The sequence below is a fragment of the Lemur catta genome, chromosome 11 (assembly GCF_020740605.2).
Source record: "Lemur catta isolate mLemCat1 chromosome 11, mLemCat1.pri, whole genome shotgun sequence".
Classification (NCBI taxonomy): Eukaryota; Metazoa; Chordata; class Mammalia; order Primates; family Lemuridae; genus Lemur; species Lemur catta.
In genome coordinates this window covers 15,500,284-15,519,057 of record NC_059138.1, presented here as the reverse complement: position 1 = coordinate 15,519,057, position 18,774 = coordinate 15,500,284, and the positions used below count along the sequence as shown (strand labels likewise).

The following is an 18,774-nucleotide window of genomic DNA, read 5'->3' as shown; positions in this document are numbered from 1 at the left end:
CGAGACCAGCCTGATCGAGACCCCGTCTCTACTAAAAATAGAAAGAAATTATCTGGCCAGCTAAAATATATATAGAAAAAAAAATTAGCCGGGCATGGTGGCGCATGCCTGTAGTCCCAGCTACTCGGGAGGCTGAGGCAGTAGGATCGCTTAAGCCCAGGAGTTTGAGGTTGCTGTGAGCTAGGCTGACGCCACGGCACTCACTCTAGCCCGGGCAACACAGCGAGACTCTGTCTCAAAAAAAAAAAAAAAATATGATTTGTTTCGGTCTGTATAACTACGTTGATACAATAAACTCGGTAAATTGAAATGTCATGGAAACTTAGGTCAAATGGCTTTTCGAGGTGCAGACACCTTACATCCCCCACCACTCCCAATGTAAGGGAGTAATGCAAGGAAGATTCAATTTGAAATGGAGGTGATTTGAATTTATAGCATCATAAGTGGGCATCATTTTAATAACTAGTCTCAGAATACTCTTTTCTATTCTACCTGCTTTTCCCACTCCACCTGATCAACCTCACTCATCATTAGAAAAAACTACCAGTCCCAGAATGCACTGCGCGAAGACCGTCAAAGCGAGGACCTCGACTCTTTGACCTGGTTGCCCTCGCCTTATTTGAATGGGAATAATGCCAGGGAAAAATTGATGTCTGTGACTCAGAGCATATGTGGGAGTGTTTTGTACGCCTGGCTCGGCCAGACCGCGCCTTTCGGAGGGGACAGCGTGGTGCCGTTTTGCTCAGGCTTCGCCGAGGGCAGCCTCGCCTCTGCCTGGGGCCTCCATGCGGCAGGAGGGCTCCGTTAGTGCGCCTCCAAGATGGCGACGCTGTTGGCGGTAAATTCGGGTAAGCGCGGCCGGGCAGAAGAGAAACGATGGGGCAGAGCGATGACCGGTTCTTCAGGGAGCGTCCCGGGCTGTGAGGTTTCTCGGAGTCCAGATTCCCACTTGTGCGCAGTGTCTGCTTTTTTCTACCTCTGGGCCTAGAGTCCCGCCCCTCCCCGGTTTGAATGGCGCGCTTCGGCGCCGAGGCTGTAGCCCCCGAGTTGGGGTTAGAGAGTCGACCCGATGAGGGCTGGGTCAGCTGGAACCTGGTGTGTGATCTCTTGCAGCCCAGGGCTGAACCTGGTCCCTCTCACTTCCAATCACACCATGAGTGTGCGGCCCGAATTTTGGCACGATATGCGTCGAGTCTCTGGCAATGAGGCCATACGACCTGAGAGAGTTTTCAGCCACGAGAGGAGGCTGAAAAGTCACGCGTCAGAGTAGGCAGCGGGGTTCCTCTGGGGTGGGGATGGCGGTCTTGTAGGCAGCAGGTACGCCCGATTATGAAGTCTGCCCTCCAGAAGGTGGCCAGGAGGGGAGTGTCGCGCGCTCAGCAAATGTCTCCCAGGTCTGAGGGTGTGGTCTGGCCCTAGATACGCCTGTACTTTGGGGGCAGTAGATTTTCGGGGTGAGGTAGAATCTAGAAGGTAGTAAAGGAACTCTGGAAGATTTGGGGTGGGTTCTTTCTTGGTGCTTATAAACTCGGGGCGTTACCGCTCTCCTGGGGTGTTTGAAAGGGCGCATTTTGATTGTCACATTTCCTGGGATACACTGCAGGTGCATAGCAGGCGGGGCAAGGAAGCCAAAAGTCCTGCACTGGGAAGAACAGTCTTGCAAAAGAATTTCCTGCTCAAAATGTTAATACTTCACTTGAGATACTTAAATACTTAAATTCCCGGGCAAAATTAAGAGAATATTTGTGTGGTAAATGATTGAAGAGAATCTCGTTCAAGATGACTCTTACTTACCTGGGTGCATTTTCTGTCTCTATGCAGTTTTTTTTTCTTTTTCTTTTTCTTTTTTTTTGTGTGTGTTGGTTTGTTCTGCTTTGCAAAGGACTGATATACTTGAAAAGTCTAAATCTGCATTTTATAAATCAAGCTAATTCAGAAACACCATGATAAATTACTTTTTTGAAGGCCACGTTTACTGAACTCCTACTATGTCCCAGCATTGGACTGAGTGTTGTGTTCGGATTATCTCTCATTCAGTCCCGTTTGTACAGCTGTGAAGTAGCTGCTATTAAATATCCCGTTTTACAAGTTTGGAAATAGAGGCTTCAAGTGGTTAAGTAACTTCCACAAGTCAAACAGCTAATGATTCTAAGCCAGTCTTATGTGCTTAAACTATTGCATGGATGCTAGTACTTGAGCACAACCTAATTCATTTTTATGGCATCATATTTTTATATATTTTATATATCTGAATGTTCTTAATGTTAGTAATGCTAATACATGCTTAATAGTGCTGTCCCTCCCTCCCAGCTAGATGTACTTAAAATCAAGGCTTGCATGTTATGTGTGGTTATATACATTCCTTTAGTACATACTCATCCCAAGTTATTATCATTAAACAATCATTGAAGCAAAAGAGAAAAGGAGTTGCCAACAGCTGCAAAGGGTATGTATTGTATAATAAAGCCTTGTTGCAGGAGAGTTTAATTGGCAACATAGGAAACATTTTTAAAAGCCAAGAGTCAGTATGATTACATTTATGTGAGGTATCAAAAGTAGTCAAACTCACAGAAACAGAAAGTAGAATCACGTGTTGCCCAAGGCTGGGAAAAAGGGGAAATTGTTGTCTAATGGGTATAAAGTTTCCATTTTGCAAGATGAAAAAGGTCTGGAGATCAGTTGCACAATGTTAGTATATTAAATAATTAACATTACTGAACTGTACACTTAAAAAAGGGTTAAGATGGTATTCCATGTTATGTGTGTGTGCTTTTTTAACCACACTTTTAAAAAATTAAACATCTTAGAGTGGTAGAGAAAAAAAAAATAGAGATTGTAGAGTTCTAAGACCTATGCTTGAATTTCAGCCACATGACTTCCAAATATTAATGACCTGTATCATCCCTGCTGAGTAGATACACTCACAGGCTTGTTATGAATAAGCAACCATTAACACTGCTTGACAGTCCTTCTGTGGTAGTCTGGTCACCCCTGTCCTGTTCACGGCAGTGATGATTTTAGACCTTTCCACACTCCTCAAATCTTTAACCTCTAACTGACCCCTTAAACTCCTAGTCACGGAGAAAGTAGAAACCAATAGGCATGAACTCTTTTTTCATCCTCAAACCTACAATTCTAGATATATCTGTACCCTTTTGAATAAGTTTTGCTCTGTCTTCCTAACTAGGGTAAATTCTACCCTTCATGTCCTTTTCCTGATCTATTACCCCTTTTCTGTCTTGTATGTTTATCTCTCTTTTGCTCTTTCTTTTCACTAACCCACCTCCTTATCTTGATCTCATTCTTCACTCCAATTACTGTTCTTTCCCCCCATTCACATTCAAACCTTTGGAAAGATTTGTCAGCAGTCACTGAGTCCATTTTCATAACTCCTGTTCCTCTACCCATTCTAGTCTGTTCCTATTCTCATCAACAGTTCTCAATAAGGTTAATGTGTTCTTTTATTTCACAGAGTCCAGCAGACATTTTAAATCTTCATCTTGCTTGATCTTTCAGGGTAAAGACCAAAATCCTTCATTGATTGATTGATTGATTGATTTTGAAACAGGGTCTCACTCTGTCACCCAGGCTGAAGTACAGTGGTATAATCATAGTTCACTACAGCCTCAAATTCTAGGCTCAAGCTATCCTTCAGCCTCAGCCTCCTAAGTAGCTAGGACTACAGATGCACACCACCAGGCCCAGCTCATTTTTCTTATTTTTTTGTAGAGATGGGGTCTGGCTATGTTGCCCAGGCTGATACTGAACTCCTGGAGTCAAGCAGTCCTCCTGCCTCAACCTCCCAAAGGCTGGGATTACAGGCATGAGCCACCATACCTGGCCCCCAAATCCTTTAAATGGGCTAGAAGGCCCTGTGTGGTGTGACAGTTGCCGACCTTGCCAAACCCTTGTTCTCTGTACTCCTGTTTTTTTTTTAGCCTTTTTAGTTCTTTCGACAGTGCAGTGTTCCCTCTTGCCATAGGAACCCACATGTTGTCCTCTCTTCCTGGAATGCATGTCCTCATCTCCCACCCCTCAGTTATCTTCTACGTTTATCCTTCAGATTTCAGCCTAATCATAACTTCCTCAAGGAACCCTTCTCTCTCCTGACCTCTCTAGCTAGGTCAGATTCCCCTATTATGTGATCTCTTGCCCTGGGTACCTCTCCTTCATAGCACTTACCACAATTTGATATTATATTTATGTATGATTATATGACTAATATGTTTCCTCACTACACTGTAAGCTCACCAGTATCTTATACATGATGAATGACTGAATAAATGTGACTTTGTGGAGGTATCCCTAAACGTTAAGGAAAATACATGTATTTCTCAAGTGAGTCAACTACATGTTAAGAAAAATATTTAGTAATTTTGAAAAGTTTATGGTCTCATTTAATTTGTAATTGGTAAGAAGATATTTGCTAAAATTAGTCAAACTGAAGACAGACTGAAGATAAATATTTGCTGCAGTTACCTTCGGTGATATGTTGATGTTAATAGTGGACTAAGTAGGCCAGTATACATGTTTTGTTTTTTTTTTCCTGTGTAGGATTTTTGTTCTGTTTTTGGATGCCTCCCTGTAATGGGGGAAAAAAAGGAATTTTTCTCTACAACTCATTGATCTTATTACACTAAGTATGTATAGTATAAGGAAATTTATTAGTGTTTCAGAGGTCCTATTGTATATTAGATATTGCTTTTAACGGACGAATATTAACTTTTGTCAGCTATATTTATTTACTTATTTTATTTTATATTGAGACAGAGTCGCACTCTGTTGCCTGGGCTAGAGTGCCATTGCGTCAGCCTAGCTCACAGCAACCTCAAACTCCTGGGCTCAAGCAATCCTTCTGTGTCAGCCTCCGGAGTAGCCAGGACTACAGGTGCATGCCACCGCGCCTGGCTGATTTTTCTATTTTTAGTGGAGATGGGGGTCTCGCTTTTGCTCAGGCTGGTCTTGAACTCTTCTGAGCTCAAACAATTCTCCTGCCTTGGCCTCCCAGAGTACTAGGTTTATAGGTGGAGCCACTGCGCCTAGCCAAGTTTGGTCAGCTCTTTATCACATTTCTGAAATACTGTCGTAAGGCATATTTCAGATTTGCCTAGGAGTCATTTTTGATACTTTCCTTTTATCCCTGTGCCATTTGATTACCAATTCTGACTCTTCTACTACTAACAGGCCTTTCTTTCCTCTTTTACTGCCTTCATCCTAGTTTAGATTCCATCATCTTATGGGTGGCTTGCCTGTTATCCTTGTTTCTAACACTTCCTGTTCTAGTCTGTCAGTCATACGAGAACACAGTTGTCCTACAATGCCAATTTTATTTTGTCATCTAGTACTTGAAACTTTCTCATTTATTAATGGGAAAATTTTTATCTTGGCACTGGAATCCAAGGCTCATGTCTCCTCTATCCTTTGCAGTTAGAGAGGGCCAAGAAAATGATCCTGAGGGAGGTCATCTAGTCACCAGAATCTAGAGTAAGGTCCTCATTTTGGCAGGCCCAGAAATCTGATTTTTGTCAGTGTGTCCATAGTTGATTAGGTTCCATTCATTGATTTTTCTCTAATCAAATTTGGAAAAGACATATATAAACTAGCATTCCAGTTTATTGATCTTTAGTGGGAAGTATATCTGCACAGGTACTCATGTTGGTTTTTCAGTACATTCTTCATTCTAGAAATTTATATAACAAGCTATATTTTAAATCAGAAGATTGGCAAGTATGAGATCAAAGCAGGAGAAGCAAAGCAGGGAATTGGATGATCTCTTTAGGTAAGAAAGGTCTAAACATGCTGATTCCCATTCTCTGACATCTCCACACCAAAGACCTAACATATCATTTCCTCCCCTGATCCTCATATTAGTTTAGGTTCTCCCTTTTATATGCTATCGTAGCACTCTGTACTTCATCATACTTTTTATTATACCGATAATTGTTTTTGAATTCTATGTTTAATGTCTTTCTTCTCCATCTGTAAGTTCCATGAGGTCCAGGATCCTGTCTGTCTTGCTCAGTCTGTAGTTCATGGTACATGGAAGGCCCTCAGGAAATATTTGTTGAGTGAATGAAAGAATTAATGGATGGTCAGCTTGACTGGTTTAGTCTGTCCTCTCCCTGCACATCCCCCCTTTAAAAAATATTTCTCAGTATGTTCATTGGGTTATAATGCATTTATTTATGTTACGGTAATATTTCATGCCATTCTTACCGTGCTGGTAACTTTATTTGGATTTGGGTTTTCTCAGATAACATTTTAACATGTTTATAGACCATCCTTTCAAATTTAGGCTATAGTTAGTTCCAAGTTTCATCTGTTGAGTAATTAATTGATTGGTTTTGACTAGTTTCCCTTTCAGAGTCTTTATAAACACATATGGGTACCTTCTCTGATTATTTCCAAACAGAAACCTTGGACTTTGGGGTAGTACTTTTTAAATGGTAGGTCTAAAATCAATTTAGTGGACCCCCCAACAAAAAGGGAGAACAAAATATAAAATATTAGAGTTCATTGAATGTACTTAATGAATGACTATTAGTATTTTATATAAAACTTTTGTTTCAGTTTTGCATATGTATGTACTGACTTGAGATATGAAATATTTCTTACTATGGGTTGCAATCAAAAATTTTGAAAGGCCCCACTCTGACTTCTTTAATCTTGCTACTCCTCTGTGAATTCTCTTTCATACTTTTCACACCTGTTTTGGAGCCTTTGCTCACACTTTGCCTTGTCTGTTCTTTGTCACCCAGATTTTCCCCATCCTTCAAATGCTGCACAAGTGCAGCCATCCCTTAGCAATCTTTGACCATCATTTTGACTTTTTGAAATTCTTACATTATTTATGGCAAAAATCGTATTTCTTTTTTATATTGTTATTGAAACATTTCACTTATGTACATTTTGTCTCCCAAACTTGATCGTGAACTTTTTAAAGACTAGGGTTGTTTCTCCTCTCTCCTGTGATACCTTACTGTTCATTTTTGGAGCTTAAATATTTTTAAGTAAATCGATTTCCTAAGTTTAAACGAATTAGCCTAGTTGTGTCTTTCTCTACTTACGAGACTATTTACCAGGTATTTCTGAAATACCTCAATTCATCTCCTGAAACATTTTCATGTTCCAAGGATTATGTACAGGGGCAATATAATTTAGTGATTAGGCTATACCATGATGCCATACTGCCTGGGTTCAAGTCCTGCTTATCAAGTGTGACCTTGGGTGGTGAGTGTTTTGACCTGTCTGCCTCAATTTTCATACTTATAAAATGACAGAAGACATAATGCTGACCTCATAGGGTGTTATGAGATATAATAATACATGTAAAGAGCTTAGGACCATGCTTAGTAGCACATAGCAAATGTTCATTCAGTATTACCTATTATTATTTCATTTATGAATTAAAATGTGATCCTTTTTATATGAGTTTATAAAAGTATTCCATATGCTGTGTTTTAATAGCTAGTGCCTTAGCCAAAATAAAGTACATTTTTTCAGCTTCTCAGTTTTCTAAAATCTGAGTACTTTCCTAGTCCTGCTTTTCATTTGGATGACAGGGAGGGAGGAAAAGGCACATACCTTTATTGAGTGCCTGTGGTATGCCAGGTACTGTTTTGTGTGTTATACCTAGTTTTTGATGCTGGTTTTATTTCTTTTTTTTTTTCAGCTGCTAGTCTATGGGGTCCTTACAAAGACATTTGGCAAACAGTGGGAAGTGCTCTTTGGAGAAGACAACCTGAAGCTGTTCACCTTCTTGACATGATTTTGAAGAAACACAAACCTGACTTCATCTCATTGTTCAGAAACCCAGTAGGAAATTTTCTTTTTTGCTTTTTGGATTTGTTTTGTTTTTTAATAAGATTGTAGGAGCAAATAAACTCTTAATGCACGTCAACAAAATGTATTACTTGTCTACTCCAGTGATTCAGTGATTTTCTTTTAAAATGTAATTTTTCCTAGGAGCAATTATTATCTTCCTTTTTTCTCCATGGAAGTTAATACTGTATTTATCTCTAGCTAGGAGATAAAGTTAATAACATTTGAAGATGATTTAGGAAATTCAGTATATTCCAGAAATACTAGCTGTCTGAGAATTTCTGACCTGTATTTAATAATATATCTAAGCTTGGTAAGATTGATGATTTTACTTATTTCCAGGTACACTTTAGCATTTTAAGTCTTCATAGTGTTATTTAAGTTGTTAGCTGAACTAATTAATTCTTGCATGTCATTAATGATTGCATCTTGAAATTCTTTGCAACTAGGAATATGGTATTTTAGTGGAGGGGATTCAGATTTGGAAACTCCTTTCCTTGCTGTTTGACAATTTTCTTTTATATACTAATAAGACCATCTACGAACTATTTATAGGATTGTGTTACAAGAAATGACTTTTTGTTTTTTGCCCTTTTTTGCTTACTTTTGTAGAAAGAGCCGTAGCCTGGGAGCCAGTTGAGCTGAGTTCCAGTCTTGGCTCTACCACTGGAGGGTTGTATGACCACCGACAAGTTATCTGACTTATCTGGGCATCGGTTTTCCCACCTATAGTCCAGGAGCTGGAATAAATGACCTGTGTCACCTTTTTTCAGGGTCTAAAATTTTAAGATTTTATGATCTTTCAGTCTTTCAGTTAATTCTTTGTGTCATTTGTTAAATATTTGAACCAATCATTTAAGAAATAAGGCCACATTTTATATAATATGTTAACAAACTATTATTTGCTCAACTAGGTAATTTGACAATTTATATATTCATTTGTTATTTCCCACCCAGGCTGGAGAGTAGTGGCATAATCATAGCTCACTGCAGCCTCAAATTCCTAGACTCAAGTGATCCTCTTCCTTCAGCCTCCTGTGTGCCACCACACCTGGCTAATGTTTTTTATTTTTTTTAGAGATGGTATCTGGCTATGTTACCCAGGCTGGTCTTGGACTCCTATCAAGTGATCCTCCCACCTTGGCCTCCCAAAATACTGGGATTAAAGGTGTGAGCCTATTGCACTTGGCCTGAAAACATTATTATTTTTATTCATTAAATATATAATTGAAAAAGTTCCTTAGAATCTTTAAAAATAGTGTGCTATTTTGTGTGTTTTCTCCAGATTTTGTAGTTCGGAGTTTAGCAGAACAGTTATTGCAAATGTAGTATTAGGATAAAAAGTTGAAGGTAATGTCAAATGTTAGCTCATAAAGGCCTAATTCTAGACTATCTAATAAGAAATACTTCTGTTTGTCATATTACCACACTGTGTTATCACAAATAAACTTCTGTAGGTAATGCTTCAGGACCTCTCTCCAATGTGCTATTTTCATTATGATTACAATTTTGTCATTGCAGCCAAAAAATGTTCAACAGCATGAAAAGGTTCAGAAAGCCAGTACAGAGGGAGTCGCCATCCAAGGGCAACAGGGAACCCGACTTCTTCCTGAACAGCTCATTAAAGAAGCCTTTATTCTCAGTGACCTTTTCGATATTGGAGAATTGGCAGCTGTTGAGCTTCTTCTTGCTGGTAGGTTGACATCTAACTGAAACTATGGTAAAGTAATGCAGAATTATAAAATTATTCACTGATATTTTAAAATATTGTTTAGATTCCATAGTAGTTTCTCTGTTTTTTTTTTTTTTTTTGAGACAGGGTATCTCTCTGTTGTCCAGGCTAGAGTACAGTAGCATAATCATAGCTCACTGCAGTCTCCAATTCCTAGGCTCAAGTGATCCTCCTGCCTCAGCCTCATGAGTAGCTGGGACTACAGGTTTGCACAATCATACCCAGCTAATTTTTTATTTTATTTTTTGTAGAGATGAGGTCTTACTATTGCCCAGGCTGATCTTGTCCTCCTGGGCTCAAGAAGTTTTCCTGCCTCGGCCTCCTAAAGTGCTAGGATTATAGGCATGAGCCACTAGGCCCAACCAGATTCCATGATAGTTTCTAAGGATGTAGTTTGACAAAACCATCTTCAAAAATATTTTCTTTTGTTTATCTTTGATTAAAGGGAATACTTCAGTTTAGTGATCAGAGTTGTTAAAGGTAATTGAACTGTTTTCAGATAGGCTTTTACATACTATTAATAATTTACTAGCAAAGAATAATTGGTTGCATCTTCGAAGTTTAATAGCACATAGTATTTATTGTCATATAGTGAGTAGGGAAAATAAGATCACTGCTTTTTTGGAGTTTCTTTTTGAGATGGTGATTCAGATAATGAATGAATAGCTCGAAAATAAGATAATTCAATAATAGTAGTAGGAAGAAAATAAAACAAGGCAGTAGGATGTAGAGAGGTGGGTGCTGGTTGAGGTACCTCAAAAAGGATACATAGAAAAGACCTTTCTGAGATGGGGATATTTGGTACGAGCCCTGACTGATGAGAAGGTGCCAACCACCCAGATCTCTCAGGGAAGGCTGTTCTAGGCAGAGTGAGCAACAGGTGCTTGAGGTGGGAACAAAGGCATTGTTTAAGCATAAAAAGACCACTGTGGCTGGAACATGATGGATGAGGAAGAGAGTGGAGAAAAGTGTGATACAGCAGAAATCAGGTCATGTTTGATTTTATAGGCCATAAAAATTATTTGGATTTTATTCTAATTGCAATGGAAAGTTATTGTTGAGGACTTTAAGTAGAAATGTTACATAACCCAGAGTAGCTTTGAAATTATTTATCCAGCTGCTATATAAATATTGAAATTTCCATAAAATGAGCAATTCATTTTAGTTATAACAAGAGCCATGTGAAGAAAATACGAGCATTTGTATTTATTTATTTATTTATTTTAATGGATTTACGGGATGCAAGTGGTTTTTGTTACATGGATGAATTGTATAATGCTGAAATCAGGGCTTTTTAGTGTTCCTGTCACCAGAATAGTGTACATTGTACCCAACAGGTAGATTTTTATCCCTCACCCCACTCCCCCTTCTCAGTTTTCAATGTCTATTACACCACTTTATGACCATATTTACCCCTCCTTTAGCTCTCCCTTAGGTGAGAACATGTGGTGTTTGTTTTTCTACTCCTGAGATACTTCACTTAGGATAATGGTTTCCGCTTCCATCCATGTTGCTTTGAAAGACATTATTTTTTTCCTTTTCATGGCTGAGTAGTACTCCATGGTTGTGTCTCTGTGTGTGTGTGTGTGTGTGTGTGTGTACACACACACATTTTCTTTATAATATGGGCAAGTTTCTTGCCTAGCATATGTAAATCACAGATGAAGGTAAACTTGAGAGTTTGAAAAGTAGTGAATTCCATGTGACTGCTGGTGTTCAGGCATAGGTTGAATGGCCCTTTGTGTTTATTGTTTGTGCAAGGAGTGAGACAGTCGATGGATTTTTGAAGAAGAATATTAGGACCCCTTAAACTTTGAGCTTCTATGATTCTTTGAACTGAACATTAGTATAGTGATTTTTGTCTCATCCTAAACACATATTTGTTTATTTACTAAATGATTTCTCAACTTCCTTTTTTAGGAGAGCACCAACAGCCACATTTTCCTGGCCTCACTAGAGGATTAGTAGCTGTTCTTTTATACTGGGATGGAAAGCGGTGCATTGCCAATTCCCTGAAAGTCTTGATACAGTCTAGACAAGGAAAGACATGGACCTTAGAACTGAGGTCTGTTTGCTTCTTGGGATTTCAGGGGTCAAGTTGAAATTACTTACAGAGTTACAATTTTAGAAATAACAAAAATATTCTCTTACTATTGTATAATTTAAGTAAAATATATAACTTGAGCTGAGCAATTTACTCCCTTTTTCTGTCAAGAATGATTTAACAGTTTAAACCTGTTTTATTTTGTTTACAAATAAAAAATAATTCAGTTATTTATAGTTAGAAGTTTATTGAAGCCTGATGATGTAGAAAAGGTGAAAAGAGGTTACAGTTCATCCTGGTTGTTTTCAGTAATGCAATATTATTGTCAAAAGTGTTTGCTGTATCTGTTATTATAAGAAATAGAAGCAATATTATTTAATATAGCTTTGTTTATTGATTTCTTTTCATTACAGTCCAGAGGTGGTGTCCATGGTAACACGCTTTACAGATGAACTGATGGAGCAAGGATTGACTTACAAAATCCTTACTCTCGTGTCACAGATTGATGTGAATAACGAGTTTGAGAAACTACAGCGAGAGAGAGGTTTGGGCAGAGAAAAACATCGCAAAGAGGCAAGGGTTCAATGAAGTCAATTCATGGGCTGTCTCTGTCAAATCTCACAGGCAGAAACATCATGACAATTAGAATATTCTTTTAATGTAGGCAAAGAAAAATTAGTAATGTATTTTTTTTATACTTTTTATTGTACTAGGTTTTTATTTTATTTTTCCAGAAAGAATTATGTAGCTGACACCATGCCCAATTGCTACGTTTCTTTTTGCTTTGATTATTATTTTTAATTGACACATAATAATTGTACATATTTATAGGGTGCAATGTGGTATTTTGATATATGGATACAATGTGTAGTGATCAAATCAGGATAATTAGCATAGCTATCACCACAAATATTTATTACTTATTTGTGTGGGGAATGTTCAAAATTCATTCTTCTAGCTATTTCAAAATGCAGTATACAATAAATTATAAATTATAGTCACCTAATAATGAAATTGGTGACTGTTAAGAAATTGGTCATCCCAATCTCTTAAGGAACTTAAGGATGAGGAGTAAACATAAGAATGATTCTGAACAAATCAAAATCCCAGAGGTGAGATTTTTAGGGTCACTTGTGGATTCAGATAGGTTTATTTCATTAGCCTTTGTAAAAAATGATTTATGTTAATATTTTGGAATATATTATAGGTTTTACTGTAATTTATTTATATTGATAATTATATGTTTTTATTTCTAGGTTTCTGATCTCATCAAGGAGTGCAGGCAGTCTCTGGCAGAAAGCCTTTTTGCTTGGGCTTGCCAGTCACCTTTAGGCAAAGATGACACCCTCCTCCTTATTGGACATTTGGAAAGAGTGACAGTTGAGGCTAATGGCTCACTGGATGCTGTGAATCTGGCTCTTCTTATGGCGCTTCTGTACTGCTTTGATATCAGTTTTATAGAGCAAAACACAGAGGAACGAGATGGTATTGAATTTTATACCTTTTCATACATTTATTTTAAAAATCAGATTTTAAATTGTGGAGATAACATTTAAGAAGAGTGATATTTTAACTACTAAAATTAAAAAATTGTCTATTCCTTTATGTGCAATTCATTCATATTTGAATATTTAGATATAAGATTATATTTAAAAAATAATTACCAACTTGTTAGTTGTTTCTGTTGTCCTTTTGGGATTTGGAATGGAAAGTATTAAAGGATGTATAATACATGTTCATGAGTTATACATGCTTACTTAATTGCTTGTTTCTTTACTGTTCACATTTTCAAACCTTTGATAAAAACATCCTAAGAGATGACTGTAATTTCAGTAATGTATTATCTTTGGCCTGTATTTTCTGTGAAGTAGATAAAATACTTTTGACCTTTAAATAGCATTGATTTATATTTTAGGATTTATATGCAGATTCTCAAAGGGAGATCTGGAAAAAAAATTTATATGCAGAAAAAATGAGTGGCCCTTATTTTTTTTCTTGTTTATTGTATACTTGTAAAATTCACTGAAAATAGTGAAATTAAAATTTAGGATTATTATTTTCCTTTTCCATGTTTGTATATAATCTTTAATAGTAGTATACTCTTTGGTATGTTAAAAGTTAAAGTTAATGTTAATTAGTTAGTTATTTTTTTGGTAAGTATGCTTAGATTTTCTGACTATTGGACATTATTCCTGTATATCAAAACTGAGAATTTATTTAGCTTATGTTTTGTAAAGTGATCTATTTTTGTGTTTTCAGATATGATTCATCAACTTCCATTGCTGACAGAGAGACAGTACATTGCAACAATTCACTCTCGTCTTCAAGACTCACAGCCTTGGAAACTGCCTGGGCTGCAAGCCACTGTTAGACTTGCCTGGGCACTGGCATTGAGGGGAATATCCCAGCTACCTGATGTGACAGGTAAATTGATTGTACATAATTTCGTTATGAGAAACAGCATATGAGAACTTAATGAAATTTTGGAAGGGCTGTTATCTTTGACATATAAAAGCATGAGCATATGAAGATATCTAGAGTTGTATTATATTAAGTGAAACTTCATTATGTAGTGGTAAAATACAAACCTTTTCCTGTCTCCCAAAATAAATTTTAGGAAATATTATTTTCCTTTCTTGGAGCCAGTGACTGTGCCTTTTTATCTTCTGAGTAAGAGTTTAAAATTTGAAGTGACAATATCACATTAAATATTTTTTTAAATCAAAATTTACCATTGCTGGGCTTGGGGGCTCATGCCTGTAATCCCAGCACTTGGGAAGCCAAGATGGGAGGACTGAGGCCAGGGGTTCAACACCAGCCTGGGCAACAGGGTGTAATGGCATGCACCTGTAGTCCCGGCTGCTTGGGAGCTGAGATAGAGGATCACTTGAATCCAGGAGTTTGAGGCTACAGTGAGCTATGATCATGCCACTGCACTCCAGCCTGTGCAACACAGTAAGACCCCATCTCTTAAATTAAAAAAAAAGAATTAAAATTTACTATTACTTTCATTTTTATATGTTTTGCTTATTGGTTTGTTCACAAACTAATTTTTCACATTGTGTCCAATTAAAAGAAATATTATTTTTACATAAAGTGTATTAGGAAGAACATATGTCGATCAATCGAGAACAAATGTGTGCTGGGCATGTGTCTGTAGTCCCAGTTACTCCAGAGGCTGAAAAGGGAGGATCACTTTAGCCCAGGAGTTCAAGGCTGCAGTGTGCCCTGATTGCACCTCTGAATAACCACTACATTCTAGCATATATAGCAACATAGCAAGACCCAGTTTCTGTATATTTAAAAAAAAAAAGAAAAGAAAAGCAGATGTGGAATCCTGACTTTGAAGAGTCTGTTAATTCACTATAACATATCCTATTCTGCTGTTTACATTCATGTAATGATTGTACTAATGGTGATTTATTCTAACAGGATGGGAACTATGCTTGCAATTTGAAGCCCAAAGAATTGTCACTTCTGTAGGTTTTTGTGGTAAAACTGGGAGGGCTTTGTTCAAGTTTACAATCCATGTCAATGTTTTCTAGTCCTAAAGTGTCAACAGATTTTATCTTATCAATTATATAATTCTAAAACATTTTGTTCACTAGTGTCATGCTGTTCCCAAGAGTTTGCAGAAAGCTTTTTTTGTATTAGGAATCTTTCTTTGGCCACTTTTTTTTTCTTTTTAATGTTAGAGCTGATAGATAGCTAATTAGCCTTTACGTTCATGTACAAATTCTTTTTCTCAGTTATACATACCCTATTCATTTATAAGCCTTATTTCAGTACTTTTTTGTCATTAAGTTACCCTTTAAACTTTTAAGTGGCTATGTGACAGTTATTATTAATGAAATTCCTATACTGTAATTTTATTCCATACCATTGCCTTAATCTTGACAGGCACAATAGAGTAGGCTATAATTTGCTATAGAATAGTAGATAGAAATAGGTTAGGATTCACAACCCTTTCAAGTCCCAGATCTTTGGCTACTTAATCTCTTTGGTTTTACATGCTCATACCCTTTTATAAACTTTAGTAATTAGAGTATTATAATTAGAATTTTTAAACTATAAAAATTTTTCTGTGTTAATTTGCATTAAAAATTGCTAAAAATGAATAGCTTATATTGTAGAAATGGTCACTTATCAGAATAATCTAGACAACTTTTAACAAAGATCTCAAATTTGAAAAAGTATTTCCTACTTTCATCTAGATTTCTGAAAAATTCATTGAACATGTTTATTGGATTCTTATTTTATAAAAAGTGTGCTTGCACTTTCACTATACAAAATTTTAGCATACTATTTTAGGCATTAAAACTCAATTATATATAAATAATGTATATATGTTAACGATGCCTTATTACCTAGTTAGTTTTCAAGAAGTAGTTTATGAATTGATTATTTTGCAGTTTTAATTCCAGTGTTTCCAAGTTCAAGTGAAGGTTTGGAATTGGTCATTATTAATAATATTTAACATCAGTTAATTAATAATTTTAATAATCTTTATTAGTCATAATAAAGAATTAAGAAAATATCTTGTTCTCAAGGAGTTTCTATGCTATGGGTAGATATGTAGACTTTATTTCAAAATATAAAACAAAATATAAGCCAATAAATAAAACCCCAAACCATCTGTTTTCCTCTGGTTGAGTCTATCCTGGCTTTTATCTATTCTTGACCCTTTTCAAGGCAATGAAATGTGCTTTCAGTAACACACTATGTGTTTGGTCACCATGACAATCAAACAGTATAAACTATGTAGCAGTTCTTTTCCAAAACTAGGTTGCCACAAAATTACGTAGCAATTTATATTTAAAATTTAAAAGAAGTAATCGGTGTGATGGAATGATACAACCACCACCTAGGACATACTCTTACCAAAAAATTCAATTAAGTCAGATCAAGCCTTTAGATCAAACTATTAATACCGATTTTTAGTGTATCTGAAGGAAAGAGGATAACCCATGCCACTGGAATGTAGTAACCTGAACCACTGGAATGCAATGCCTAACCACACTGTGGAAAACTAAAGGATAAAAGACCCAGTTTCTTCAGCAAATAAAGGGCAAAGGAAAAATAAGAAAGATGTATGGGGAGCCTACAGATGTATCAAACCTTATTTGCATCTGGATTTAAGCACACAGACTGCACAAAAGATAAAAAGCAAAAAACAAAGCCTAGACCTTTCATGACACTTATGAGACAGTTGTAAATTTGACCATTGTCTGGATATTTGACACTGAAGAATTACTTTTTAAGATGTGATAATGGTGTTGTGTATGTAGTTTATTTTTGTTTTGTTTTTTAAGTATCTTTTTGAGTTGTGTATTAGAAATACTTAGGGGTAAAATGTTAAATTGTCTAGAATTTGTTTCAATGTAATTTAAGTGGAGAGAGGAGGGAGGCAAGATGTGAAATAAGATTGACCACAAATTGGCTAGGCACAATGGCTCACACCTGTATCCCAGTACTTTAGAAGGCTGAAGCAGGAGGATCGCTTAAGGCCAGGAGTTCAACAGCAGCCAGGGCAACATAAGCAAGACCTCATCTCTAAAAAAAATTAAAAAAGAAAGAAAGATTGGGGCCGGACGTGGTGGCTCACGCCTGTAATCCTAGCACTCTGGGAGGCCGAGGCGGGTGGATCACTCAAAGTCAGGAGTTCGAGACCAGCCTGAGCAAGAGCGAGACCCCCATCTCTACTAAAAAAATAGAAAGAAATTATCTGGCCAACTAAAATATACATAGAAAAAATTAGCCGGCCATGGTGGCACATGCCTGTAGTCCCAGCTACTCGGGAGGCTGAGGCAGTAGGATTGCTTAAGCCCAGGAGTTTGAGGTTGCTGTGAGCTAGGCTGATGGCATGGCACTATGGCACTCACTCTAGCCGGGGCAACAAAGCGAGACTCTGTCTCAGAAAAAAAAGATTGACTATAAATTGATAATATTGAAATGAGATAATAGGCATGTAGATAGTCATTATATTAGTCAATTTTTAGACACCTATTTGAAATTTTCCAAATAAAATGTTAAAAAATTATAAGTAAAACAGATTATCTTCAAATTAAAATGCAGTTTTTCAATTTTAGCTATTTGGTTACCAAATTAGTAGAGTTACTTAACTAGTCATATTCAGGTTTTGGTTCTCACTTGACTATGAAGACTTTCTGAATGACCCATGAGATTGGGATTAAGGTGTTAGTATGATTTTAATATGTTGATATTTAGATAATATAGCTCCCTGGCTACATCAGTGTTAAGGTCACAGATCTCCAAAATAATTTTTATCACTCATGATGTTATTAGAAGAGCATATGTATTTCTAATGTACATTTTCAGTAGTTCTTTGGGGTTTATAACTCAATTACAGTTATTTATAGTTTCATATTGTGCATAGCACATGCTAGAAGATTGGGAAGATGTCTTAACCATCAGCAGAGTATTGTGAAATATAATCTTGGTTAATGAGTTTTCTTCCCTGTACTGTTTTTTAAAATATATTTCTAGCTCTGGCTGAATTCACAGAAGCAGATGAAGCAATGGCAGAGCTCGCAATTGCTGACAATGTTTTCCTGTTCCTCACTGAATCAGTAGTTGTGTCAGACAACTTTTATCTGGAGGAATTTTACATCCGTAAAATCCATAATCTCATCACAGATTTCCTTGCACTTATGCCAATGAAGGTAAGTGTAATAATGTAGGATGAATAAATAGTAGAAGAATTTTATAAAGTAATTTAAAACTGATTAACTAGGTTTATGTTTTGGAAGTTAATAAAATCTTTTATACAGACTAAAATTTGATAGTAGTTGTATTTCAGCTTTTGAATCAGTTTGTGACTTATTGAATATTTTTGTACATGATTTGGAAAAGGCATAGTGGAAAATCTCATTTTATAGATAATTGTGTAGACTCTTAATTGTAGTGTATACATGAGCTGCAACATGAATTCAGGTAAAGTACGTAAAGTGATGGATTTACAAAACTAATGCAAAGGCTACTTTTGATCAGATGGTACTGTAACTGTGATCCAAAACAGGATTGTAGAGCCATTTCCTACAGTTCCTTCATAGTATGTGCTCTGTGCCAAAGAAGCCATCAAAATTGTGGCAGGAAGTAAATGAAGGAAAAAGCCACATTTTTTGTATGTATATTATAAAACTGCCTTTTTTGTATT

At 36.6% G+C, this 18,774-nt stretch overlaps 1 protein-coding gene across 1 annotated transcript in view; it reads left to right on the top strand.

Moving 5' to 3' along the window:
- The first annotated feature begins 768 nt into the window (after positions 1-768).
- NUP205 (nucleoporin 205) overlaps positions 769-18,774 on the top strand; it is a 71,982-nt gene continuing 53,976 nt past the window's right edge. Inside the window, exons 1-8 of the mRNA XM_045565475.1 lie at positions 769-848; positions 7,673-7,815; positions 9,343-9,514; positions 11,474-11,618; positions 12,011-12,170; positions 12,854-13,082; positions 13,857-14,021; positions 18,105-18,280. Of these exons, the coding sequence (XP_045421431.1) occupies positions 821-848; positions 7,673-7,815; positions 9,343-9,514; positions 11,474-11,618; positions 12,011-12,170; positions 12,854-13,082; positions 13,857-14,021; positions 18,105-18,280 (1,218 nt within the window). The 5' untranslated portion in view covers positions 769-820. The remainder of the gene's footprint in view (positions 849-7,672; positions 7,816-9,342; positions 9,515-11,473; positions 11,619-12,010; positions 12,171-12,853; positions 13,083-13,856; positions 14,022-18,104; positions 18,281-18,774) is intronic.